Consider the following 27,183-nt stretch of genomic DNA (forward strand, 5'->3'; position numbering starts at 1 on the left):
GAGTTTGATTTCAGTAATCCATGCTCTCAAAAAACTCAGAAGTTTTCAGGAATAAAATGCGGAGCGTTCCATTATGTCGATGTCTTCGAAACTTCTAATGTGACAAAATTTCCGAAACCAACTAATTTTTCTTGTGCTTAATCGTCGCATCTGTAGGAATTCGTGATCGATAACATCTCAAATAAAAACAATTGTAAAAAGATTTCATACGAAAATGACTACTAGTAAGAATGTAAAGCCCTTAAAGCAGAGGACGTTTTAGTCATCGCCAACAGACTGTCTCCAAGTAATCTTGACCAGAATCATTGTTAGAAAAGTTCGAACTGAAAGTGAGAAATGCCAATCAAACTCACTTTCAAGACAAACGGAAACTCTATTGATAAAGGGCAACTTTAGTGACTGTAACAGTTTCAATCATTGTTACAGAGCATTGATTGAGCTTTTTGTATAATTTTTCAAACAGAACTTTATAGAAACGTCATTTGAAATATGAAGCACCATTTGGAACGACAAGATGTGCCCACACAGCTAATTTGAGAAATTCAGGAACTATTGTATCAATTGTAAGTCTAGTTTTTGTTTTAACACAAATGCTCGATTGACTTAATAGTTGAGGTATAATGCCATGCTTTTTCATGTATTTCAAATAATTGCAGGCAACTAAGTTCCTTCATGACTATGGAATTCAGACGAAATTTTACGTTTTTTAATTGCAAAAGTAAAACATGTGATTGAAATCTCGTTTGTGCTCTTTCTTCAAAGATCTGTAGAAGAGTAAAAAATACAGTCGGAATTGTGGGGATAATAATTTGAAGAAAAGTCAGCTGAGAACAGGCCGATGTGAGCATACTGTTGTTGCCTGTGTTACGCAGAAAGGGATTATGATTAATTGATCTCAGACGAAGTTTGAAGCAATTATTGTAAAAGTATGTGTCCTTTTTTCATGCCAAATTTTTGCTTAACCGTTTTTTTTCAAGAACATTGTTTGATTTCAATTCTCGAGTGACTTTCCATGCTTCAATTTATGATTTTTTGAGTGATTGGAATTGCGCGCATTCAGAAATTATTTTTGTTGCTGAAATAAAACTGATTGAGAGTGGTAATAGTTTTACGGCGTGTAGCGTGGTGGTTAATGTACGCCATTTGCTTCCAAAAGGTCCCGGGATTGAAATCTTCCGTAGGTTTTGCACCAAAAACGTTTTTCTAGCTTATGCCTCTTTTAAATTGATTGCCTCAACAGTTGTTCAAGAGTGGTTCGTCCGACGCTTGTTGGTTGTGTTAATTTAAGAGACAAGAGGTCCTAAATTCTTAGAATTATCGGAAAATCGAACAATTATACAGAATAGCTATATAACTAACTTTCAGTGGAACTTGCGTAAAATGAGACAAATTTTCATAATACAATATTTTTGTTGCTTGAAAACTTTGGGAAAAAAATCATAAAATTATACAAGTTCCGACGATATGGCTTGGGGCTTCTACGATAAAAAATATCTGCTGGAAAAGGTTGCCTTAACAAGGAGGTTGCCAGGTGTAAAATTACACCCCCCATTTGATTAGAATAAAAAGTAGGACTAAGCGTAATAATAGACACGAATAAATTAAGTTTTAAGGATGTTCGATTAACATTCTCAAAATATGTTTCATCGGCTCCATTTATTGATCTCGGTTTATTTTGTTTCTGCGTTAAAATTGCATTGTACAAGAAGAAAAAATGAACAACGGAATTGTTTAAATATAGAAATTTATTTTAAAAGGCATCGAAGCTATCATTCATTTTAACCGCAGTTTAAATAGAGAATTAAAGGTTCCTTACAACTTGACAATTCGATCAGGTCTGCTCATTAGCGGTGACATGTCGTCGGGTCTCATGAAACAAGGCTGCTATTTGATTTAACAGTGTTTGTTATAATGAACCTATAAAATAATGCAACAATGTCCTAGTACTTACCTCCGGAGTTTAAGCTCTCTTAAGATATCTAAACTTAAGATATCAAATTAGAATTTGATATCTTAAGTTTATATGCTTGTTTCTGTTTCAGCTGAATGCTCTACACGGAGTTTGTATCTTCTCTGGTCTGGTAAAGAAGCTGGAACTGTTCAAAGTGTTCGAAAGTGTCGACACAACTAGCAGGCATGTAGTCTTCTTTTTTGTAGCAAGTTCTTAAAGGTTATAGTTTTGGGTGAAAGCTCGAATGATGACGTCTATTGCGTTGAAAAAACATGTCTGATAGCTTTGAAAAAAGCTATATCAATTTGTGGCTGCAAAGAAACCGGCAATTCATGTAGCAAAATAATTGAGTCTCGGAAACAGAGAGTAGCCGCCTTTAGAGAATTCCATCGAAAAAGTTAAATTGATGCAGAAATCAACGAAAATTTATCAATTCAACCAACGTTAGTTTGTTATGTGTTTTTTTTTAAAAAATCAAAAGGAAAACAAGAATTTGTATAATTTGCATCAGGACTCAATATCGATTAAGAATTTTTGCTCACAAATTAATGTCAATTTCTTTTTAGAACTGCAACCATTGTGGTAGAGTTCCCTTTCAGAGTAAATTTTTTAAATTCCAGTTGTAAATTATTCTAAAACCCGAATTATTCAAAATATCCGTGGTATTGAAATTTAACCCCTTTTTTGTTTAGAGTTTCGTTCCTGGACATAGATCTGTTCACACTGGACATGGCAGGTAGAGTGGTGGTGGGGTGGCCTGGGGCCTCAGCCGAGCACCCTCCCACAAGCAGAGGCATTGGTGGACAAGGTGTGGGTGGAGGTGACGGCGATTCCACTCATAGCACTGTTCTATACTTGGCTTCAAGATTGGTAATCGGAGGTACGACATCTTCTGTCTCCAAGCCTCAGAATTATTTCGAACTTAATTGAATCGTAGATATTTTTAACTCGATTTTTGCGAATTGCTGATTTTGGAATCAGAATTTTAGAACCAGATCAAAATTGGCAATAGAGAAGAGGCCTTGACTCGGTACTTCATTAAGTTGGGGTCTTTTTGATTTCATTTGTGTCATGCTCATGCAGCTACGCCTCATGATCATGAGGTTATCGTGACCTGTCATTAGAGCTATTACCCTTTTAAGAGGTTACTTGATTATCATTGAACTGTAAATATTTAGTTTAAATATTGAAGTGGGGTGCTATTAAAAACTAATCTTTGTCAGGACAAATTAGAATTGGATAGCTAAAGTTAAGCAGCTCTAATAGTGCCTGTATTTTCTCTGACTCTTTGAATTAAAGCAATCATCTAGATCAAACCTTTCTTTTAGTTTAAGTTGAGAAACACCAAAGTAACCTAATTTTCATTTTCTACGAATGCGAAAATTGGGTTACTTTGGTCTTTCTCAACTTAAACTAAAAGAAAGGTTTGATCTAGATGTTTGCTTTAATTCAAAGAGTCAGAGAAAATACAGGCACTATTAGAGCTGCTTAACTTTAGCTATCCAATTCTAATTTGTCCTGACAAAGATTAGTTTTTAATAGCACCTCACTTCAATATTTAATCTAAATATTTACAGTTCAATGATAATCAAGTAACCTCTTAAAAGGGTAATAGCTCTAATGACAGGTCACGATAACCTCATGATCATGAGGCGTAGCTGCATGAGCATGACACACCCGCACGTTGAGAGAGAGAAAAAAATTGCATCTTTCATGAATTTTGATATTTTCAGTTTTTGTTATGTCTTCTGCTAAGTGTGCTCGTTCGTCGGTAGTTGAAAGGCTATCTGACGACGACACCTGCTATAATTACGGAGTTGCAGCTCAAATCTGGGAGTTGGTGGTCGAGTCGGGCAAGTTTGAGGAGGCGCCGCTCATCACCAAAGAGGATGTGGAGCAAGAGAGGGTGCGGCTTGGGAAGGTGCCGGCCCCAATGATGAAGCTTGCCTCGGAAGAAGCTCAGGTTTGTTATTCTACTTCCTCCTTGATTGTTCCTCTTTGTTCTTCTCCTTGTTGTTGTTGGCTTGAGCACATGAAATCAAAACTTGTTGTTAGAATAAAAATGACTATTTTTTTACAGGCAGCTGCGGTGGCGACGACTGGTCGAGGGAGCTACCGACAGTTGTTGGGCAGTGTGGAGGATCCTCGGCCAGACTGGGCGTTTGGGCGGACGACCATCTACGAGGGCGTGTACCCTCTGTTGATGAAGAAACCTAGCAACGCTCCGCAGCTGTATGAGTTCGAGGTGTTTGGTGGGGATCGACTTCCTGATGCATCGCTCCTGGTTGCTGATGGCCCATCATGGAGAGGTCCTCATCTTGATGAGATCCCTGACTTGGTCCCGACGTTGGCTGTGCTTCTCAGAGGTCTCAAGCTGTGGATCTTCTCCTCTACCAACCGCACAACAACGAAGTTTTGGGTCAACCAGGAGTTTGATCTGCACTCGATGTTCGCGTTCATGCAGGTAATAATTGTGTGTATTTCAACCAAATAATGAGTGATTAACCCGCATGAATACTAATCCGCTTGTTTGTCCTGTGGCTGTAGTTTGCATGTTGTGAAGGGTGATGGCGCAGCTGGCTTCTCCTTTTGTGTGCAGCGTCCTGGTGAGACGGTTTTCATGGAGAAGGCAGTTGGTCACTGTGTCCTGACGGTGAGCGGCATTCCTAGGGAGTTCAAGGACTTCAGGACCGAGGATATCGGCGCAGTGCTCCTATCCTCTTGGGTAGTGAGCTCCCGGACGGACGGTGACGAGCCCTTGAACAAGTACAACTGCAACTCGTACAGGTACCACAACACAAAAAACGAAGCCTAGACGCCATTGAAGACATAACTCAACCTATTCTTACTAACATGAAAAAGTTTCATCCTCAACTTGATGCCAAATTTGATAATACAGTAAGCTGGACACCATATTAAGTTTTTGGAGCTGTTATGTTTGTAACTTCCTTCCTTTTGCATCTCCTTATGAGCTATTTATTCCACAGATACCAAGAAGTTCATAAACGTTTCCCCTTTCGCCTTCAAATTGACAAAACTACTATTAAATCGAAACCAATTATTATCGTTTCTGACGCAGATTTTGAATATTTACAAAATCATCAAGACCATCGCCTATTGAAAAAAGGTGTTGTTATAGCTCTTTCTCAATTACAAACGCAGTTACTAAGTTTAAACCCCAATGACCCCAGTGCCAACAATAATATTCCAAAAGTGTCTCCCGAAAAACTAGGTGGGATTTATCCTACCCTAGGTGATTCACACTTGTGATCACCAAATTTTCTTTGACGATGCTCTCTATGTAGTCTAGAATAAAACATTTGTGCTGTATCTTAAATTGTATTTCAATCTAAAATCTTATAACAAAGTTTTAAAACGGAGCTATAAAAAAGTCTGAATCTGTTTGACAGTAATTAAAATTTGCTAAAAGTCTCTGATGTATAGTTTCTAAAAGTATCTAACACAACGCACAAAGTTCAAAGAGCTACAGTCTATAAAACAAATGCAGTAAACAACATCATCAACAAAAGCGCTTTATTTGGCTTTCCAATAACTTTCTGACTGTGAAAACAGTCTCCATTTTCTGCCATCAAATTTCCATCTAAGTACAACAACTCCTTCCCTTCGCAACATTTCCATTCTAAGTGCTGTCTGTGCTCCCATAGCTCTTCCAACAGTTCGCATTTTTCATTCGCGCAGTAAATCAATCCACAAAAAAGCAAAACACCCAAGAACAATCGAAACATTTTGCAATCTGGAATTAATTTGTTGAATTTACTAACTTTACATAAAGGGCCCCTATGTAATGTTATCGTTACTGTTTAACATGATTGCATCAACAAGCTAAGGTGCTGAACTTCGTTCTCAGAACATTTAAACTTTCATTCCTTTTGTCTTTGAAAAAACATGTTTCAATTGAATCTTAATTTAACATAAATAGCACCAATAGGAGGAAGCAAGAATAATTTATAAGGCGCTGTATATAATTGCGATAAATACAAACACAACTACTGAATGATTTCAAGCATCTGTAAACAAAAGACTGATTCCATCAACGCAGTTGTCGATTACTGGCTGTTTTCATATAGTTGACAGATTTGATGACTTGACAAGCTCAGAAAAAGAAAATCAAAATTTTAAAACTTACAAAAAAGTGTATCTATTCTATCTTTCTGTTTATCATTAACATAATATCCAAGCGCGTTCGTATTAGCTAATAATAAAACTAAATAAATAAAAATTTTTTTTGATAATTACAATTTTGATGCTAATTTTTGAGGTATCAATTGCAAATTACAAAACACCTGAGCTTTGAAGAATTGTTGTAATTTCATCGATAGTGATCTGAATTCTCCTAGGTCTGCTGATTGTCATGATCTATTTTCCATGGTGAATGAATTGTTACTTTCAAAGTTATATGCTTTTGAAATTTCATAACACCGATTTTCACGAAAATGCAGTGACTTTAAATTTATAAATTACAAAACCCCTGCTCTTCGGAAAAACTTGAATTCTCAATGACATGCTTATCTATCTCTCCTCGTTGTGCAGATTGTTATGATCATTTTTGCCAGGTGGTTCACAAACTTTGCAACATTTTACACACATTTTTACCTTAATACTACACTATATACCGTGGATTAGCAAAATGTAACATTAATATTTTAATAAAACTAGTGTTTGTTTTACCTATTCATAGTCAGTGCGGTGCTAACTAATTTCTCACATCACAAGAGAGTGCAGTAAAATAATTTCTTACTTAGTCATGGGCTCCCTTTTCGCCCAAATGTCGACTTCCTTTTCTTCTTGTACTTCTTCGACTCAGCAGTCGCCTGCCATGTCCGATGGCCAGGAGCGAAGTACCAAGACTTCTGCAGGGTGGGCTCGTCACCGTCCGTCCGGGAGCTCACTACCCAAGAGGATAGGAGCACTGCGCCGACATCCTCGGTCCTGAAGTCCTTGAACTCCCGAGGAATGCCGCTCACCGTCAGGACACAGTGACCAACTGCCTTCTCCATGAAAACCGTCTCACCAGGACGCTGCACACAAAAGGAGAAGCCAGCTGCGCCATCACCCTTCACAACATGCAAACTACAGCCACAGGACAAACAAGCGGATTAGTATTCATGCGGGTTATTCACTCATTATTTGGTTGAAATACACACAATTATTACCTGCAGGAACGCGAACATCGAGTGCAGATCAAACTCCTGGTTGACCCAAAACTTCGTTGTTGTGCGGTTGGTAGAGGAGAAGATCCACAGCTTGAGACCCCTGAGAAGCACAGCCAACGTCGGGACCAAGTCAGGGATCTCATCAGGATGAGGACGTCTCCATGATGGGCCATCAGCAACCAGGAGCGATGCATCAGGAAGTCGATCCCCGCCAAACACCTCGAACTCATACAGCTGCGGAGCGTTGCTAGGTTTCTTCCTCAACAGAGGGAACACGCCCTCGTAGATGGTCGTCCGCCCAAACGCTCAGTCTGGCCGAGGATCCTCCACACTGCCCAACAACTGTCGGTAGCTCCCTCGACCAGTCGTCGCCACCGCAGCTGCCTGTAACAAAAATAGTTATTTTTATTCTAACAACAAGTTTTGATTTCATGTGCTCAAGCCAACAACAACAAGGAGAAGAACAAAGAGGAACAATCAAGGAGGAAGTAGAATAACAAACCTGAGCTTCTTCCGAGGCAAGCTTCATCATTGGGGCCGGCACCTTCCCAAGCCGCACCCTCTCTTGCTCCACATCCTCCTTGGTGATGAGCGGCGCCTCCTCAAACTTGCCCGACTCGACCACCAACTCCCAGATTTGAGCTGCAATTCCTTAATTATAGCAGGTGTCGTCTTTAGATAGCCTTTCAACTACCGACGAACGAGCACACTTAGCAGAAGACATAACAAAAACTAAAAATATCAAAATTCATGAAAGATGCATTTTTTTTTCTCTCTCTCAACGTGCGGGTGTGTCATGCTCATGCAGCTACGCCTCATGATCATGAGGTTATCGTGACCTGTCATTAGAGCTATTACCCTTTTAAGAGGTTACTTGATTATCATTGAACTGTAAATATTTAGTTTAAATTTTGAAGTGAGGTGCTATTAAAAACTAATCTTTGTCAGGACAAATTAGAATTGGATAGCTAAAGTTAAGCAGCTCTAATAGTGCCTGTATTTTCTCTGACTCTTTGAATTAAAGCAAACATCTAGATCAAACCTTTCTTTTAGTTTAAGTTGAGAAACACCAAAGTAACCCAATTTTCGCATTCGTAGAAAATGAAAATTACAAAACCCCAGGCGAACCGCTAATCGCAGCGCAATAACTTTGGCACCATTCGAACCGCGACTACTTGTTTCGTGTTTTAAACTACTTTCCGGGCTGCTCGTGACAATTTGCTTATTTTTGAATTGTTTCCGGAATAAAAACGGACTTGAAAAAACCAAATTTTTACTTTCACTCTTACGCTGCAAAAAATTTCAGAAGGACCTTTTACTTTTTGTTCCAGAAAATCGAACAAAATTGGCAGTGCTCAGCTTCAAGCGTAGGAAAATCTGGGAATGTTTGGTTTCGTCGGTATCATCCGTTTATTTGTAAGAAGTGTTCGCTTTTAGAAGATGAAAATTTTTTTTTGATGGAAAAACGTTGTACTGACGTTTTTCAAAAGCTTTTCATCTGGAAATCCTGCAATACTGGAAATCACAGAAAATGTCTCGAACTGGTTCGAAAAGTAAATTGGAGTGCCACAGGTTTCTGTTCTAGGACCTATTGTTCACCTGTTGTTCACGCTCTATTTAACACCACTTTTCGATATTCTTGATAAGTTATTTTCTGTATCATTTCTATACTTTGATCACTAGCCCATAGCGTAGAATGTAATTACGGAAATGGTCCAAAAAGAACGCCAGCGGCAACCACTTGCTCATTAGATAACATGCTTTTGATGCTTTGGTGACATTTTTGGGGTTTGAAGTTGTCTATTGCAACACTTTTAACAGCGCTTCGTTTCAGAAATAGACGTGGAGAAAGATGCGAATGGAAACGTGGTCCTTCCCCAAAATTCAGAGGACTTCTCTCAAAATGCACATGCTCCTGCTACTATTCCCGCGACTCACAGGACCTCAATTGACACGACTGGAGGTGGTGCCCCATTGGATGACAGAGGCGATTCACCCAGGAGCTACAGATCAGATGATAGTGATGCTCCCAATCCACCACGTAATGATAAACAACTAAAAGTTAAAAAAATAACTGCTTAATACTCGGTCTGTATACTTCTTTGCAGTTACATGAACAATTCTTATGTGTTATACCCGCTTAGGATAAAAAGCATAGTCATGTTTTTTAAGTTGAATGCAGAATTGAATGTATGCAAACGGTAGATGTCCAGTTTTAAGATTGATTCAAATTTTTCTGATAAGGTTTGGTGGAAGATTTTTGTTCCAAACGTGTCCTTATTTTATCTTCCACTTTTTATGCTTACTGTATTATACGCATTATTCTTTGTGTGGTTTTAATTTTTTACTGTGCACAAAACCTTCAAAATTTGCGGCTATATTGGTTCTAAAAGCTTATCATAGTGAAAAAAGTGATCGGAAACACCCTTTATAACTCATTTTGATCATGCTAGAACCTGGTCAGAGATTTTTACATTTTTGCGAGATAAATGGTTATCCTGCAAGTTCTCACAAGATGGATGGTTGTCGTTCAAAATTTTGGAAGGAAATACTGCAAGACAATGCAAGATAACTAATCGAGGTCGACCAGTGCATTAAATAATCATTCCTTCCTTATTATCCCACCTTGTGCCAGCCATTGGAGGGCTATTACGAGCAGAGTTACCAATAAAAAAGAAAAAAATGATAATTTTTTCCAAATCTAATTTTATATATTACGCATTAAATTAAGTCATTGAACGAGGATGGTGCAGATAAACGGTGTCATCTTCTGAATTTCTGCTAAGCAAACAGTGAGGGGACTCTGTCGCCCAGAAGATCGATCAAATAAAATAAAGCAAAGTTTTTTAGTTGGTGAAGCAAGCGCTACTTTGTTACTCTGTTAGTTCCCCTCTTCCTTGTCTTGTAGGCTGTTTGAAATTAGGTTGCCTCGAAATGAGTTATTTCTCAATGAGGCTCGTAATATCGATTCGAGTTATATGGATTACAGAGGTAAAAACATCAATGGAAAGAACAATTCAAATTTCACTCCAAAATTCACTTTCTTTAAATTACCAATTTCACTCGAAATTTAAGTTTGATTTCAAGGGATCTCAAAAGTTATCTTCATCTGATCGCACATTCGGACTTTGGCCTGATGTAAAGATACAATTTTGCTAGGTAACCGAAATATGTCGACAGCTCAATATGCTTTTGTTCAGTAATTTGTTTGTTTAAGATATATCACCCAACTCCCTTCTCTGGTGCTTTCGAAACTATAACCTATTTTTGAGAGTGTTCAACTCTAATAAGACATAAATCTTTAAACTGCGTGATATTTATTTTCATTACTACGTGCCTGGTATAATACATCAACAACCATATTTGGAAAAATTTTCAAGAAAATAAAATTAGTAGATCCCATTACAAAACCCGTAACTCCAAAAATTTTAATGTGAACAAGTTTTTGGTTGATGTTTATTATATGCAAGTGCTTTATTACTATGCACATATTAATTTTAAACTTCCGCTGTTAATATTTTCTAAATGTCTATTCACACATTCAAACATAGCAATTCAAATGCATGCATAGTGTTTAGGAAGTACAGAAATGTGAGTTTGTTTGTGCAGATGTAATGCCAGTGCCACCACATCCAAAACATGATCACGGGGTATCCAATGCAACGGCTCTTGGCTCAGATGAGAAAGCCCACCCAACCACTTCGAATGGAAATGTAGGAGGACATGGGAAAAGCGTGAAGAGGGGCAAGAAGAATACTGGGAATATTGTTGCACCTGAGAAACTGAGCCCGAGAGAAGTGAAAGCGAGTTTGGAGAGTATGTTCTTGGCATTTTCAAGAAGTGTGGTAAGTGTAAAAACTTTTATAAGAACTTTTCCGGAAAAGTTTAATCCAATTTTAGACAAATTTAAGAGGGCCTCGGACAGCTTTCAGAGTGCAAAACTTTGTCTGAAAGATATTAGTTTTGTATCTGGTATCTATCATTTCATGAGTATCGAAATTTTTCTCCTTTCTAGCGACAAAGCGAGCAAAATATATTACATGGGAGACTTGCATTTACAATTGCCCAGTACTGATTTACACTTGGGGTTCTGTACGGGAACATTGTATAAGAAATGATCCAATAAAAAAATCCCGTAAACGTCTTTGTAATCAGGACTTGAGAGTTTAAGTTGATACTTATAATCATTTGAGGTCGAAAAGTTTAAACAGACTGTGATTATGAGAATATCTTTTAGAAAAAAGTTAAAGCATTGTTTGGCATCTTTTCGACGTTTTTGGGGAAAGTTTTTGGTTAGTCTTAAAACTACAGTTTTGTATCATTTAGAACCTAGCAGAGCGTGGTGGTCTGTGGATTCTGGCACAAAACAATATTAAAATGCTCTGGAATATCTACCAGTGTCTGTACGTCCTCATAACTTCCAGCAAGACCACTTCTGTTCTGTCAGTAGAGACATTGAGAGCGTGTGCTGCTCCCACATTCTTACAAGTGTCTCTTGCCCTGCACTCTGTGTGTGTTAACATGCAATTGCAACTTGATCAGCTCTTCTCAAAGGACAAGGTATGAATAACTAACAAGTGTTTCCTGTTGGTGCAAGAATAACTTTTGTTAAAATATTTTGTCCTTCTAAAAATTCTTGCTTCACTCTTTTGAGCCGTCCTTTAAAATATTCTTTGCATTTTACCTAAAAAACGGTGACTAGCCTTTTGCTTTCAAGTTTTTTTAATGCTATAAAACGATGTATTTGTGTCTAAAATGTCAGTAGTTTCAAACTTTCAAATGCCTTTCGAGAAGAATCCTCGAAGTGATGAAAATGGGTATAAAAAATGATGACAATGGGAACAAAAATTTTTGCACTTTTCAGAAACCGAAGCGAACTATGGAATCGAGTGTGTTCGGTACTCAAGAAGACGAAGTGGGAGGGTCCAAGCTGTCCTTCGAGAAGATTGCAGATGATTTGACTCTGTTCGATGCCAGATTCGCCTATCGCATATTTCTGAGGACGTTAGAGTTGCTGTACTTTAATCAGCAGTGGGAGACTATGACAGATATAGCGTTTAAAATCAACGCTATAACTAAGTAAGTCTGGTCACCTCTTTGATGACGATTTGCGCCCCATTTTGTGGCTTAAGGCTTGCTTAAATGTTCATGTTTTCAGAATTTATGGAATTATTACTGTGGTTTGAATCTCCTTGAAATTTGGCTTCTTATTATTTGAAATTGTTAACAGTATTCTCACATCTAATTTAAAAAAGCTTTAAATGTCAGTTTTAAAGCTTTAGATTTAAATGTCAGTTGTTCAGTTGATTTGGATTTAAATGTCAGTTGTTCAGTTGATTGTACTCTTGGAAAAGTTGCTGGTCAATAGAATGAACATAATTTTCTGTTGCTCTGTCGTTCCGAAATCATTGAAGTTTTCAAATGGTTTATAAATTAGAGATCCACAACTTCAAAACTTGAGTCTATTTCAGCTGTCGATTTGTGGAACAAGTCTCGCCTCTTCTTATCTACTCGCAGCACAAGATAATCGAGAGGGTTCTAGATCACAATGGACCTGACATGCCTCAGCCCTCGTTTGCACCAGGAGCCAACGCCCGACTACCTGCCTACGCTGAGAAATATGACTCGCCTGTGTTCCGGGTCACTGTGCCTCCCGGCGAGGAGTTATCAGAAAATGCAACAAATAGGTTGGATAATTTGTTCAACTTCTGTATAAACTAGTGAATACGGAATCTTTCCACAGATTTGATCTGACAAAGTTGTAGTTTTCTTGTTTTCATGAATTGAAAGAATGACTTCGTAAATTCAATTCCGAGAATTGATACCGGTGCTTAATAGTTTTGGTTGTTATACTTCATTTAGTTTGATTATGCATAAGTTATAATCAATAGCAGCAATTAAAGAGCCGTCCCGACTAATTTATCTGTTCATCTGCTGCCCACTATCCTTTCTCGCCCGATAAGATTCTCCTTTTTAAAGGGTTTTCGGTGTCTCTGCTGGGCTGTAGCCACTTCAACACTGTTAGGTTTTGGTATTGAATTTTATTTTTTGTAGATATCAATTGCGGCATGTATCGACAGTTCCAGCTCCGAGTCCAGTGAGATCTTTGCAAGTGGCGAGTGTGCCTCTGGACATAGATGAAAGTGTGGCCGAATTGAGCAGAGCCATGGACCACTCTCAGTTTGTGTCCCATGGACTCAGACATGCTAGGAGGCTCCTTGCTCTATACATGGCCGGACATCACTTAGGTTTGATATACGTACAACTGTTAGGTACAACTCTGAATTAGTTTCTCAAAAGGTGTCGAATTCTACAATATTTTAGATGCCCTGCCTTTAACCACTTAAGCCTTTACTCCTCTTCTATATGACCAGGCTTTTAAAATATTAAGTAGTCACAGAATTTTTTTTAGGGTTTTTACTTTTTCTCCTAGTCAAAGTTACTGAATTGTTGTTCATGCTTGGAACGTTTTACTATCATTATCTGAAGATTTGTAAGCTTGGGACATTTTTGCTTCTTGTTTCATACCTGACAACTGTACTAGACAGAGATTATTGAAAAGTATCTTCGATTTAGTATTGAACCTTTTCAGGAGGTTCCAAGGACATAATTGGAGACGCGGTCAGATCTGAGAGCCAAGTCAGAATTGACAGAACTCCTGTGTACATTCCAACTACGGTTCCCCAAGATATGAAAGGATTGAGATTCAACAGTTTGGAAGAGGTCCAGTTCGCCGCAATTCCAGCCAATCAGCTGTCCACGGTGATCAAAGCCTATCAACACGCATCTGGTTAGTTAGATCAAGTTAGATAATCAAGAAGCAGAAAATTGTGAGCAATTCTAACCCCTTACTCAAAATATTCTTCACGATAGCAATATAAGAGGAGTTGAACTGAGTTAAAACAGACTATTAGGGACAAGGAGGTTGAGCCATGTCCGTTGGCACATAAATTTCCTTTCTCCATCAAATGACGAGAATGAAGTAAATATCACCTAGTTTTAGATTGACACTTTGTATATTTCTGAAGATTGATAAGAGAGATATTTATAAAGAGATATTTCTAAATAAAAAAGATTCTGAAAACTTATATTTCACGGAATCAGAACTGTGTGCCTTACTGTGAAATGTTTTGCCTAACCTACTTACCTAAATTAATGACAAAGAAATCGGCATCTTTGCTTGAAACGTCACTATGACTTAGTAGTACATGGGAAGTATCAAGAGAAAAAACTTCGAAGCAATTAAAAAACCTTTAAAACAGCTTTTACAGCACATGTTTTATCTTTTATAACTGTCGTGGGAAGTATCAAGAGATTAAAAGAGGGAAGTATCAAAGCAATTAAAAACCTTGTAAAACAGCTTTACATCTTAAGTTCACGGAAAAATCAGACCTTTGTTAAAACATTGTTATCTCAGTCCCTGTACTAGGAGCCATTTGAGAAAAATTAACTCCTTAAATTTATTGCCCTTTGCTCTTTCACTTCTCCAGTCTGACTAAATTCTTTCCTAATTTGAACTTCTGATTGATAATTGAGTCTTAAAACAGTGAGCGAAACTTTTCTTTTCTGTGGCGCCCTGGGCTTAGTGGTTGCGTATCATTTGCAACCCATGAACGCACGGGCCACATTTTTACATAATGATTAATTTTGTAATGGTACATTATTCGAAATGGTTTTTACCATACTGGATGTAAAGGTAACGCAATGTACCATACTGGAGGTAAATTGGGGTACCCTAACTAATTAAACCCTACCTAATTTAGTTTTGTTATCTTTATATTGAAATTTATCATTGTCCAGGTAGCTCAATCGAATAACAACAAGGTAATTAAACCTTCACGTTGCGGTACCCTAGAGGGCGAATTCCAAAATCAAAGAACAGGAACAACATAAAAAGGGCAGCAAAAAATTGGCAAAATTCAATAATATCGCTGAAATTTAAGTGGAGTCAAATTCATAGAAATACGTAACCACAGCATGAAATCTTTAGCACAACAAGACGTTTGATTGTTATAAGGCAAACACGGGCTTTTTGATTTCAATGGATAGCTGCAATGTGAATGGAATCATTAGCATTGGAAAAACTATTTTTCGTTGAACTAGATACCCAAAAAGACTTTTCAGTGGACAGACAAGGTAAGAATGCAACAAAACGAACGCCAAAAGTTTATTATAGTTCAAAAATAAATATTTCTTGAAAAATTATGACAAAGTTAATAAAATCATTGGGCGGTAAGTGAAACCACGATGAAACCAAAACCAGAAACTCTTGTTTTTGAAAAATGAGTTGATACCAGAAAAGGTTACAAAACGAACAAAACACCAAAAACCAACGAACTTGTGTCGATCTAAATACAAAACTCAGCTATAATTTTCAACCAGAAAAGGTTTCATTACTTTGGAAAAAAATATTGTAAATCTAAAATGTCATTAAAACCGTTAGATACCAATTTAGATTTGCAGACAATTAAAAAAATCGATTCAATGCAGCCTCATTAGAGAGCAAATGAGATTTGTCATAAGTCAGACTCAGCAAAAAAGACAACAAAAAGAGAAACTAGAATAAACGAGCAAATTCAAAACATGTCTGTTTTTTTATTAAAACATAGGATACAGTGCTGAAACCGATACATGTAATTGAAATTTGTAATTAGAATGTTTGTTTTTCTGTCATTAAGAAGCAGATGAAAGCTATCATTGATGAGATTGAGCGATAGGACAACAGAAAAAACAACTAAAACGCTGAAAACTTAAACAAATTACTATAATATCTTGAGAACAAGCGTGTCTAAATTGTTGAAGCCTTTTGTTATGAATGAAACAATTAAATGGGTGTATTTGCAATCAACCAATGAGCGAATCAGATCTGTAAGTATTCGGACAAAGGTTGTGAACTTTAAAATGTTTTTCGGAATGGGCGAAACTCAAAAATTCACTAATATTTCTATTTCCACAAAAAATATTGTCCACGTCAAATTCGCTCCGTTTTTTTAGAAATTGGCAAAAGTACGTCTTAGCAGCCTTACAGCACATGTTTTATCTTTTATAACTGTTGTGGGAATTATCAAGAGAAAAAACTTCAAAGCAATTAAAATCCTTTAAAACAGCTTTACATCTAAAGTTCGGAAAAATCAGAACTTTGTTGAAACAATGTTTTCTCAGTCCCTGTTCTAGGTGCCATTTGAGAAAATTCAACTCCTTAAACTCATTGCACTTTGCTCTTTCACTTCTCCAGTCTGACTTAATTCATTCTTAAATTCAACTTCTGATTGATAATTGAGTCTTGAAAAAGTGAGCAAAACTTTTTTTTTCTGTGGCGCCCTGGGCTTAGTGGTTGAGTATCAATTGCAACCCATGAACACACGGGCAACATTTTTACATGATGATTTATTTTGTAATGGTACGTAATTCGAAACGGTGCTTACCATACTGGATGTAAAGGTAATGCAATGTACCATACTGAAGGTAAATTGCGGAACCCTAACTAATTAAACCCTACCTAATTTAGTTTTGTTATCTTTATTCCGAAATTTATCATTGTCCAGGTAGCTCAATCGAATAACAACAAGGTAATTTAACCTTCACGTTGCGGTACCTTAGAGGGCGAATTCCAAAATCAAAGAACATGAACAATATGATAAAAAGCGCAGCAAAAAATTGTCAAACTTCAATAATATCGCTGAAATTTAAGTGTCGTCAAATTCATATAAATACGTAACCACAGCATGAAATCTTTAGCACAACAAGACGTTTGATTGTTAATAGGCAAACACGGGCTGTTTGAATTCATTGAATAGCTGCAATGTGAACAGAATCATTAGCATTGGAAAAACTATTTTTCGTTGAACTAGATATCCAACAAGACTTTTCATTAGACAGACCAGGTAAGAATGCAATAAAACGAACGCCAAAAGCTTATCATAGCTCAAAAATGAATATTTCTAAAAAAAATTATCACAAAGTTATTAAAAGCATTGGGCGGTAAGTGAAACCACGACGAACCCAAAACCAGAAACTCTTGTTTTTGAGAAAAATGCGTTGAAATCAGAAAAGGTTACAAAAAGGAACAAAACACAAAAATCAACGAACTTGTGGTGTCGATCTAAATACAAAACTCAGCTACAAGATTCAACCGTAAAAAGATCGCATTATTGTGGAACCAAATATTGCAAATCTAAAATGTCAATAAAACCGTTGGATACCAATTTAGATTTGAAGACAATTAAAAAATTGATTCAATGCAGCCTCATTCGAGAGCAAATGAGATTTGTCATAAGTCAGACTAAGCAAAAAAGACAACAAAAAGAGAAACTAGAATAAACGAGCAAATTCAAAACATCTCTGTTTGTTATTAAAACATATAAGGTACAGTGCTGAAACCGATACATTTGAATTGAAATTTATAATTAGAATGTTTTTTTCTGTCATTAAGAAGCAGATGAGAGCTATCATTGATGAGATTGAGCGATAGGACACCAGAAAAAACAACTAAAACGCTGAAAACATAAACAAATCATTATAATATCTTGAGAACAAGCGTGTTCAAATTGTTGGAGCCTTTCGTTGTGAATGAAACAATTAAATGGGTGTATTTGCGATCAACCAATGAGCGAATGAGATCTTTCAGTATTCGGACAAAGGTTATGAACTTTAAAATGTTTTTCGGAATGGGCGAAACTCCAAAATTCACTAATATTTCTATTTCCACGAAAAATATTGTCCACATCATGTTCGCTCCTCTTTTAGAAATTGGAAAAATTACGTTTTAGCAGCCTTACTGCACTTGTTTTATCTTTTATAACTGTCGTGGGAAGTATAAAGAGATTAAAAGAGGGAAGTATCAAAGCAATTAAAAACCTTGTAAAACAGCTTTACATCTTAAGTTCATGGAAAAATCAGACCTTTGTTAAAACATTGTTATCTCAGTCCCTGTACTAGGAGCCATTTGAGAAAAATTAACTCCTTAAATTTATTGCCCTTTGCTCTTTCACTTCTCCAGTCTGACTAAATTCTTTCCTAATTTGAACTTCTGATTGATAATTGAGTCTTAAAAAAGTGAGCGAATCTTTTCTTTTCTGTGGCGCCCTGGGCTTAGTGGTTGCGTATCATTTGCAACCCATGGACGCACGGGTCACCTTTTAAAAATAAAGATTTATTTTGTAATGGTACGTTATTCCAAACGGTGCTTACCATACTGGATGTAAAGGTAACGCTATGTACCATACTGGAGGTAAATTGCGGTACCCTAACTAATTAAACCATACCTAATTTAGTTTTGTTATCTTTTTTCCGAAATTAATCATTGTCCAGGTAGCTCAACTGAATAACAACAAGGTAATTAAACCTTCACGTTGCGGTAACCTTGAGGGCGAATATCAAGATCAAAGAACAATAAGAATAGGATCAAAAGCGCAGCAAAAATTTGGCAAAATTCAATAATATCGCTGAAATTGAAGTGGCGCTAAATTCATATAAATACGTAACCACAGCATCAAATCTTTAGCACAACAAGACGTTTGATTGTTATAAGGCAACACGGGTTGTTTGAATTCAATGAATAGCTACAATGTGAAAAGAATCATTAGCATTGGAAAAACTATTTTTCGTAGAACTAGATATCCACCAATACTTTTCATTAGACAGACAAGGTACGAATGCAACAAAACGAACGGCGAAAGCCTTTCATAGCTCGAAATTAATTATTTTTTAAAATTCTCCCAAAATTAATAAAAGCATTGGGCGGTAAGTGAAACCAAAACCAGAAACTCTTGTTCTTGAAAAATGAGTTGAAATCAAAAAAGGTTACAAAAACGAACAAAACACCAAAAACCAACGATTTTGTGGTGTCGATCTAAATACAAAACTCAGCTACAAGATTCAACCACAAAAGTTTTCATTACTGTGGAAACAAATATTGTAAATCTAAAATGTCATTAAAACCGTTAGATACCAATTTAGATTTGCAGACAATTAAAAAATTGATTGAATGCAGCCTCATTAGAGAGCAAATGAGATTTGTCATAAGTCAGACTCAGCAAAAAAGACAACAAAAAGAGAAACTAGAATAAACAAGCAAATTCAAAACATGTCTGTTTTTTTATTAAAACATAGGATACAGTGCTGAAACCGATACATGTAATTGAAATTTGTAATTAGAATGTTTGTTTTTCTGTCATTAAGAAGCAGATGAGAGCTATCATTGATGAGATTGAGCGATAGGACAACAGAAAAAACAACTAAAACGCTGAAAACTTAAACAAATCAATATAATATCTTGAGAACAAGCGTGTCTAAATTGTTGAAGCCTTTTGTTATGAATGAAACAATTAAATGGGTGTATTTGCGATCAACCAATGAGCGAATCAGATCTGTAAGTATTCGGACAAAGGTTGTGAACTTTAAAATGTTTTTCGGAATGGGCGAAACTCAAAAATTCACTAATATCTCTATTTCCGCAAAAAATATTGTCCACGTCAAATCGCTCCGTTTTTAGAAATTGGAAAAAGTACGTCTTAGCAGCCTTACAGCACATGTTTTATCTTTTATAACTGTTGTGGGAATTATCAAGAGAAAAAACTTCAAAGCAATTAAAAAACCTTTAAAACAGCTTTACATCTAAAGTTCGGAAAATTCAGAACTTTGTTAAAACAATGTTTTCTCAGTCCCTGTTCTAGGTGCCATTTGAGAAAATTCAACTCCTTAAACTCATTGCACTTTGCTCTTTCACTTCTCCAGTCTGACTTAATTCATTCTTAAATTCAACTTCTGATTGATAATTGAGTCTTGAAAAAGTGAGCGAAACTTTTCTTTTCTGTGGCGCGCTGGGCTTAGTGGTTGAGTATCAATTGCAACCCATGAACACACGGGCAACATTTTTACATGATGATTTATTTTGTAATGGTACGTTATTCGAAACGGTGCTTACCATACTGGATGTAAAGGTAACGCTATGTACCATACTGGAGGTAAATTGCGGTACCCTAACTAATTAAACCCTACCTAATTTAGTTTTGTTATCTTTTTTCCGAAATTTATCATTGTCCAGGTAGCTCAATCGAATAACAACAAGGTAATTAAACCTTCACGTTACGGTACCCTAGAGGGCGAATATCAAAATCAAAGAACAATGAGAATATAATAAAAAGCGCAACCGCGAAATAATAAGTTGCAAATTTTTGAAATGTTTATTTATACTATACGTCAGTGCAAATTTGACTAAAGCGTATGAAAACCACAAAAATATGACAAAATTTAGTGCAGTTGTGTTGCGTTGGGGGAGCAGTTGTTTACGTCTTTCAGTTAACGAATTCTATTCTTCAAGAGCTTTGTTATGATACTCTTCTTGTCCTTGCAATTTTTTTCACAAAAGTTGTAAACGTTACTGAAGAAACGAAGACGGCCTGTCATAAATTCTCCATATCTCTAGATTTCTAAATCTCTCGTTCCATTTCTATAAAAATTTTGGAACAACAAAAAGAGATCAACATACCTCACTAGAAACATTCTCTTACTAAAAGGATAATTGTTACCCACGGCGAGACTCGAACTCGCAATCTTCCGGTTAGGAGCCGGACGCCTTATCCATTAGGCCACGCGGGCTTGAATAAACCGTTGTACGTAATTGAGTATTGTACGCTTGGCTACAATTTAATTGTATCTATAAACACCTGTCAAATTAGTTGAGAACTTTATTACAACTTTATTACACGTATTTGTATTGTATAAGCTCTGTGAGGTTTTCCATTTTAAAGCTCGATGACAGACACTACTAGAAATTATATTAAATCTTTTACTTTCGTCAACGCTGTTGTAATTGTATACTTTTGCTTTTTTTCGCATTTTTTAAATTTGAAAGGTCTCAAAAAGTAGCAGTGCTGCTCTATGAAAAAGCCGAAGGTATTCTTGTTTCATTGAGAAAAGGTTTTTCCACTATTTTTTGAACTAGTTCCATCAATTAAGTTTTTGAGTGTTGTTTTTGATCTAAGCTAGCGCTACGTCTGAAGAGCCATGGGCTCTTTCATTCTACATCGAGATGGTTTATTTGACATAATTGGTGTTTAAACATGTAACTAAATATTCATTTTGTATGTTTTTCTGTCCCCTTCTCGTATTAACTGGTTTATACTAGAAGTCCGGGTGAAGTCCGGGAATTCAAATGAATCTGGGTGAAATTGTGGTTCCCGGAACATTTAGTAATCAATTTGTGTTTCATTTCAGACTTGCTATCCGCCAAGAAAGAGACGGGCTGCCAGGTTCAGGCGCTGCATGAACTGGGCAATCTCTACCTCCACCAGGGCAACACGCGGGAGGCTAGTAGGGTATGGAGTCAGGCCATTGACATCCTCTTCAAGAGCAATGACGTCATTAAAGATTGGAAGAAGGTCACCAAAAGTCGATTTGGTGATAAAGAGGTATGAATTTTGAGGAATTGTTTTTCTGTGTTTTCTAATTAATTTGGACCATAAGTGTTTGATAATTTTTCAATTTATAATTGTACATAATCAATCATATTGGTCAGCTTGACCGAGGCAAACAAAAAGGACAACCCGAAACAGTTTGTTCTCTCACTCGTTGCAGCATTTGACTGATTTACGGGTTAAGGAATATCTCTGTTTTGTTCTTTGATGAAGAATTATTTGTACAGTGGTAATGATGTCGTCGACTCAAGGCACTGTTCGTCAGAAGATTATCAATGCAAATTTAATTAAAGATTGTTACTGTTAGGATAGTTAAGATTGTTGTCGAATTTTGAAAATTGTTATTTGATCAGCTTTTCTTACTGTTATTAATTGGTCTGTGGCATTTCCGGAAACGTTATCATTTCTTCTACTCGTCTTAAGTTAAACAAATAAGAAATTAACTTTTAAAAGCTGACTACCCACGGCGAGACTCGAACTCGCAATCTTCCGGTTAGGAGCCGGACGCCTTATCCATTAGGCCACGCGGGCTTGGACTGTGCTCACTTTAATAGCATTATGACCGAACTAATATTTTCATATTTTATTAGAGGTCACAGGTGATTCTGGACAAATGTGGGCTGTGGGGCTCCTTGATGGTGGGCATTCTGGTGTCTAAGATAGCCCAGTACATTATGAAGGCCAAAGTTGACCCAAAGCTGGAAATGTGCCACTTCGCCACTGCCTGCTTCAAAGGTCAGAGCCTGCGCAATCTTGCTCAAATGCAAGAGGATAATTCTAAAGCAACAGCTTTTGCATATATAACCAAAGTTTATGTAGTTGTTCTAAAACAGTTTCTAACAACAGTTAGTCTTTTCGTCTGATTTCTTTCTCATTTGGTGTCTTTGTGATATGTTTACGCAATCTAAAATTCTCTCATGGGGAGTTGTGAATATCTAAAATGGTGCACTATAAAAACGGTGCTCGATTAGACGAAAAAAACTCATGGGGCTATAGTTTTTTTATAGGTTCTCCCTTCAGGTTCCAGACACCCGTGATGGATAACAATAGTTCATAGAAATAATTTACCTACACACTTGAAAAGACATCAAAAGGCTTTTACTCCTAGTTGGGTGATGCCTTTGGGAAGAAGTTTATTTTTGCTCGAGAAGTTAACAACAAGAATTAGAGTTTTGATTTTACAATAATCTAGTTGAGAACTGTTATGGAGGATACCAAAAACCATAATTTTTGTCTATGTTCTACAGTGACACGAAAAAATTTCAGAACATGGCAATGTTGGCATGTATGACGATATGTGTTTAGTTCTGATCTGTTATGAGTTTTAACGGTTTCAACATATTTAGATTCAAATTTGAGAATAAAATTGGGTAATTTTCTGCACAAGTTTCAGGTAATTTTAACTCAAGATCATCAATAAATCTGTTAAAATTATCAATTTTATGCTCATGTATTAACGTTTTAGTTAAAGTTTCAGTAGTTTATAAACATGCAATTCCTTTGCTAAGAAAGTTTCATAATCGTGCCGTTTCTTAACATTTTATTGCCAAGGTTTTCGAAATATTTTTGAGGTCATTTGCTTAATTTTGGTTCAATCTGTTGAATTGTTGTCTTGTTTGCAGTTCTGTAGATTAGTACCCCTTTTTGAACAACAAGTTGCACGTTTTTCTTGAACACATATACGAGCTGTTTGATGCTTAAAATGGAACTTAAGCTGTAAAACAAACTTATGACTTTCGTCTTTGAACTTACTGTTTTTGCATGTTCTTTGAATTTTAGAAGACTGTCAAATAGAATACCTAGATATGTGATTTCTTTGCCAGTATTAATTGACACGTTGCCTATTGTTAATTTAGCTGAAGTGCTTCTGCTGCTCCTCTGTAGAAAAATTGTTTGTTTTTCAAAATTAGATTCAATTTACTATCACTAAGAAACTGATATAGTTTTTGCTATTGCCCTGAAGCAGACTATCACAAGTTTTTTTGGGGTTGCACAGCAATATCATCCCCGTATGGTGGCAAAATAAGATGTTTTTTTCTCTTGATATCATAGACATATATAAATAGTAGTGGTGTCAACACTGAGCCTCGAGGAGCACCAAAAGTAAGTGGACTTGCGCTCTCGCTCGCTCTTTGGAAACCATTTTGAAGACTCTGCTTTCTGCACCTATATACGATTCCATTTATGTGAATACTGGTACCCTCAAGCCTATTTTAGAACTTTTTCTTTGTAGAGTGCAATGATAGAATGTATCGAATGGTTTTTTAGTTCTAAAGAAAGCCCACCAGAGTGTTTGGGTTTGTTTTCCAATTTTTTCAGGCGTTCTCTAGAAATTGAACCAATGTATCAGCTGCAACTCATTGTTGTCTGAAACCAAACTGATTTGAATCTAGCAGATTAAATTTTTCCGAAAAATTTCATGTTTTGAACAGGAAAGGTCCAATGATTGTTTGCTATTGTTGGCAATTATTAGATAGGCCTCTAGCTCGCTGGTTCCGACTGCTCTCCGCCCTTATGTATTTCTACTATGTCAGCTTGTATTAAACTGGCATGAAATGTTCTAATCTCAATGCACGTGTATAGTTTTTTGCACATCTTTGAGCATGTTGCACATCTTTGAGTTTTCTTATAAATAAGTTGTTCAGATCAAAACAGTCTTCTCAGTATTTATTTTGCATTTTCTTCGCCTTTTCTTGAGTTTCGGCAGTGTTTGTTGTTGGAAAGAGCCTTGTCTAGATACTAATGTCATTTTTTTGGAAGTGGTTTCACTCACTGTTTTGAAGTTGGACGCAAAATTTAGCCAATTGTGGAACACTCTTTGAATTTTTCAGTTTAATTTTTTTACACATTTGGTAAGCAAGAGCTAAAGCTTTGCATTGCGGCCTCTCAACAGAGTTACTCGAATGTCTCTTGGAACGTGTGTATCTCATGTTGAAAGTAATTTTTTTTCGATTTCATAAGTTTCGTTCAGTTTCGACCAGAGTTTCAAAACCCTCACTGCATTGCTTTCGAATTTAAAACTAGTCCCTTTGTAGTAAGAAATCTTAAAGATCAGTCAGTAGCAATCTGTAACAGCTGTAAGACGCTCAGACATATTTTATCTTTCAATTAAATTGCGTCAATGCTTGTTTTGCTGCTCTTAGTTTCTGTAGTTTTTATTCTCAATATATTTCAGATCAAAAGCCATAACAACATCTTGCAAATGTTCCATTTAGGTATTTTTGAGAGATGGTTAAGGTTGAAGTCACTGCAGATGACGGATAAACAACCTTCCTCAATAACCTGCTTCTGGAAATGACTCTGAACACTTGTATTTATGTTTTTGTTTGATGTGTTGGGTTTCATATATATTGAGCTAATGACAACTTTCGACTGATAAAAATGTAATTTTATTGATAAAATTTGACAATCATTACAGCTGTAAGTTCCAATTACCAACAAGTTCCAAGACTAAAAATTGATGTAAAATTTGGAAAAAATAGTTTTTTCTACGTGTACTTTATCTACTCATTTAAATGTAATTTTAAGTTTTAGGAAAACTTGACAGTTCTTTTTGGCGTGTAGTGGATTAAGAAGAACTACCCCCTAATTAATTTCGTTTTAATTGACATTCACCTCTTTTCCCCAAAGTTTTAGATAAATTTTTTCGCCTATTGAATATAGCAAAAACGGCGTTCACCTAATTGAGTTTGTCTCCTTGAACCTTGTGAGGCCTTGCTGAAACATTTTCCATGACAACAGTTTTCCTGAGGAAGCCTTAATTCAAGTCCTGTCGGCTAGAAAGTTTCGCTCCCCCTCCCCCCCCCCCCCCAGTGTTTTTATGACCCCCAGTTACAAATTATGTTGTTATATGGCACGTTACTATGTAAAAAAAATAGCAGGTGCGCCTGGGGGGTCATAAAAGATTTATGCTTACTAAGCTGGGGAAGGAAACAGAATAGATCCCATTTTTTTATCGCCCTCGACCACAGCAACCACCTGAACTATAACCTGAGTTCAACTCCTAACCCTTGCATAATTGTAATTATCAGTCGTGAAATTTAGCGACTTGATAAAGCATAGCCTGCCAATTATCCTTGTAATACGCTCATTTGTTTCCAGCTGTCTTCCGATCGAGTCTGCCGTACCCCCTTTCGGACATAGATTATGCCTCATATTCAATTGGACCAGATTACTCCACTCCAGTGGGATCCAAATCTATGGCTGAGCTCCTGCCTGGACTTGACATCACTTCTGATCAGTTCAGATGCAACTCCAGAACTCTGGTTGCTAGTCTATTATATGTCACCAATGAGTTGCACAGATCCAACTACAACTTGACGGTTAGTTTACCAATTTGCAAGTAAGCGTATCACTATTTTTTGGATCTACACCCCCTCCAGCTTAATGGGCATATAACTAACTTTTAAGCCACCGGTCCACGTGCTATTTTACAAAGCAACGTGCTATATAACAACACATAGTTTGTAACTGTGGCATAAATAACACTTGGGGGCCGAAGAATAGGTACCATTTTTATTGTCAAATTTCAGCCAATTTATTTTCAAAACTCATTTTCAAATTCATTCTACTTTGTTGTACAATTTTAGTTCATTGTTTATCGGCTGCAAATTTTTATGTCAAAAGGCACATCTAATTCTGGCGCTGTCATGCTCATGTAAATATTGAAAAAACTTCAAAATGAATATTTGAGTGTTTTAGAATATTCTTTTTCTTCCAGAGTCTGCCTACGTTGACATTGTGTGAGTTCATCTGTGCCCACGCGTGTCGGGATCTCAAGCGGACAGTTCTCACTCGACTCACAAAGGTACATTCTCGTGAACGTGGCTTATCCAATCAGAATCCTTATATTATCCTAACGCAAAATGGTCACTCAAGATTTTCGAGTTAATCATACTGTAATTTTTTCCAAACGCTTCCATTTTTCAAAGAAGCCCCTAAAATAATATGACTCCAGATTGTAACATTTGCGATGTTGTCAACTCTTAGCTCCATTGATCATGTTTGATTAGAACGCAATCTGTCACTAACCATTCGGGATTGACATAAATATTTTGGACTGTCAATCAATATGAACAATCAATGATGATTGAAACTGCTTATAAATATTGCTGGATTAAAGAAACATGCCAATAAGAGTGAAACAAATTGCGAAGTCTTCAAAGCGGGTTATAATTCAACAATTATTTTTTTCCTCAATTTAAGATGACTCATATACCGCCAGCCTTTTTTTCTAACGCCTTTTCTCAAAAACTGAATTGATGGCTATTGAAAGCACCCAATCTTCTATTTAGATTCGGGTGTTGACTGCCCTGCAGTTATACTCACCCGCATGTGACCTGATGCTTAAAGTGTTATTTGGCACCAATCTGCCCCAGATTGAGAGCGTGTTTGGATGGAGGTCGCCAGAGACACAGCTGCCTAATCTAAAGTTCAACCAGAGCAGGCCCATTTTCGAGTCCGGAAACCTCAAGGTGGGTTGGATTTATTCGAAATTTTTACCTCCACTATATCACAGTAGGTAATGTAATCCTAAAATTAATGCTTTCCTTATATCATTTAATATCGTAGTGTGTTTAGTATTCAAAATAAAACTTCAGCCGTTTAATATATTGAAATGAAATTCCGGAGCCATTATTTC

General features: G+C 36.6%; 1 protein-coding gene and 2 non-coding genes across 17 annotated transcripts in view; 1 reads left to right on the forward strand and 2 right to left on the reverse strand.

The window, feature by feature from the left end:
- LOC142345649 (cilia- and flagella-associated protein 54-like) overlaps positions 1-27,183 on the forward strand; it is a 129,839-nt gene that overhangs the window by 60,030 nt on the left and 42,626 nt on the right. For all 15 annotated transcript variants that reach the window (XM_075397830.1, XM_075397831.1, XM_075397828.1 and 12 more), the window contains 14 exons: positions 2,043-2,134; positions 2,644-2,831; positions 8,960-9,166; positions 10,735-10,970; positions 11,452-11,685; positions 11,990-12,204; positions 12,597-12,812; positions 13,180-13,373; positions 13,718-13,915; positions 21,343-21,536; positions 22,133-22,277; positions 25,644-25,864; positions 26,263-26,349; positions 26,837-27,016. In XM_075397830.1, coding sequence (XP_075253945.1) covers positions 2,043-2,134; positions 2,644-2,831; positions 8,960-9,166; positions 10,735-10,970; positions 11,452-11,685; positions 11,990-12,204; positions 12,597-12,812; positions 13,180-13,373; positions 13,718-13,915; positions 21,343-21,536; positions 22,133-22,277; positions 25,644-25,864; positions 26,263-26,349; positions 26,837-27,016 — 2,607 coding nt within the window. The remainder of the gene's footprint in view (positions 1-2,042; positions 2,135-2,643; positions 2,832-8,959; positions 9,167-10,734; positions 10,971-11,451; positions 11,686-11,989; positions 12,205-12,596; positions 12,813-13,179; positions 13,374-13,717; positions 13,916-21,342; positions 21,537-22,132; positions 22,278-25,643; positions 25,865-26,262; positions 26,350-26,836; positions 27,017-27,183) is intronic.
- Positions 20,652-20,724, reverse strand: Trnar-ccu (transfer RNA arginine (anticodon CCU)). Its single transcript has one exon. It is a non-coding gene; the product is annotated as a tRNA-Arg (tRNA).
- Positions 22,001-22,073, reverse strand: Trnar-ccu (transfer RNA arginine (anticodon CCU)). Its single transcript has one exon. It is a non-coding gene; the product is annotated as a tRNA-Arg (tRNA).

The sequence above is a fragment of the Convolutriloba macropyga genome, chromosome 9, assembly GCF_964194025.1.
Source record: "Convolutriloba macropyga chromosome 9, txConMacr16.3, whole genome shotgun sequence".
Taxonomy (NCBI): domain Eukaryota; kingdom Metazoa; phylum Xenacoelomorpha; order Acoela; family Convolutidae; genus Convolutriloba; species Convolutriloba macropyga.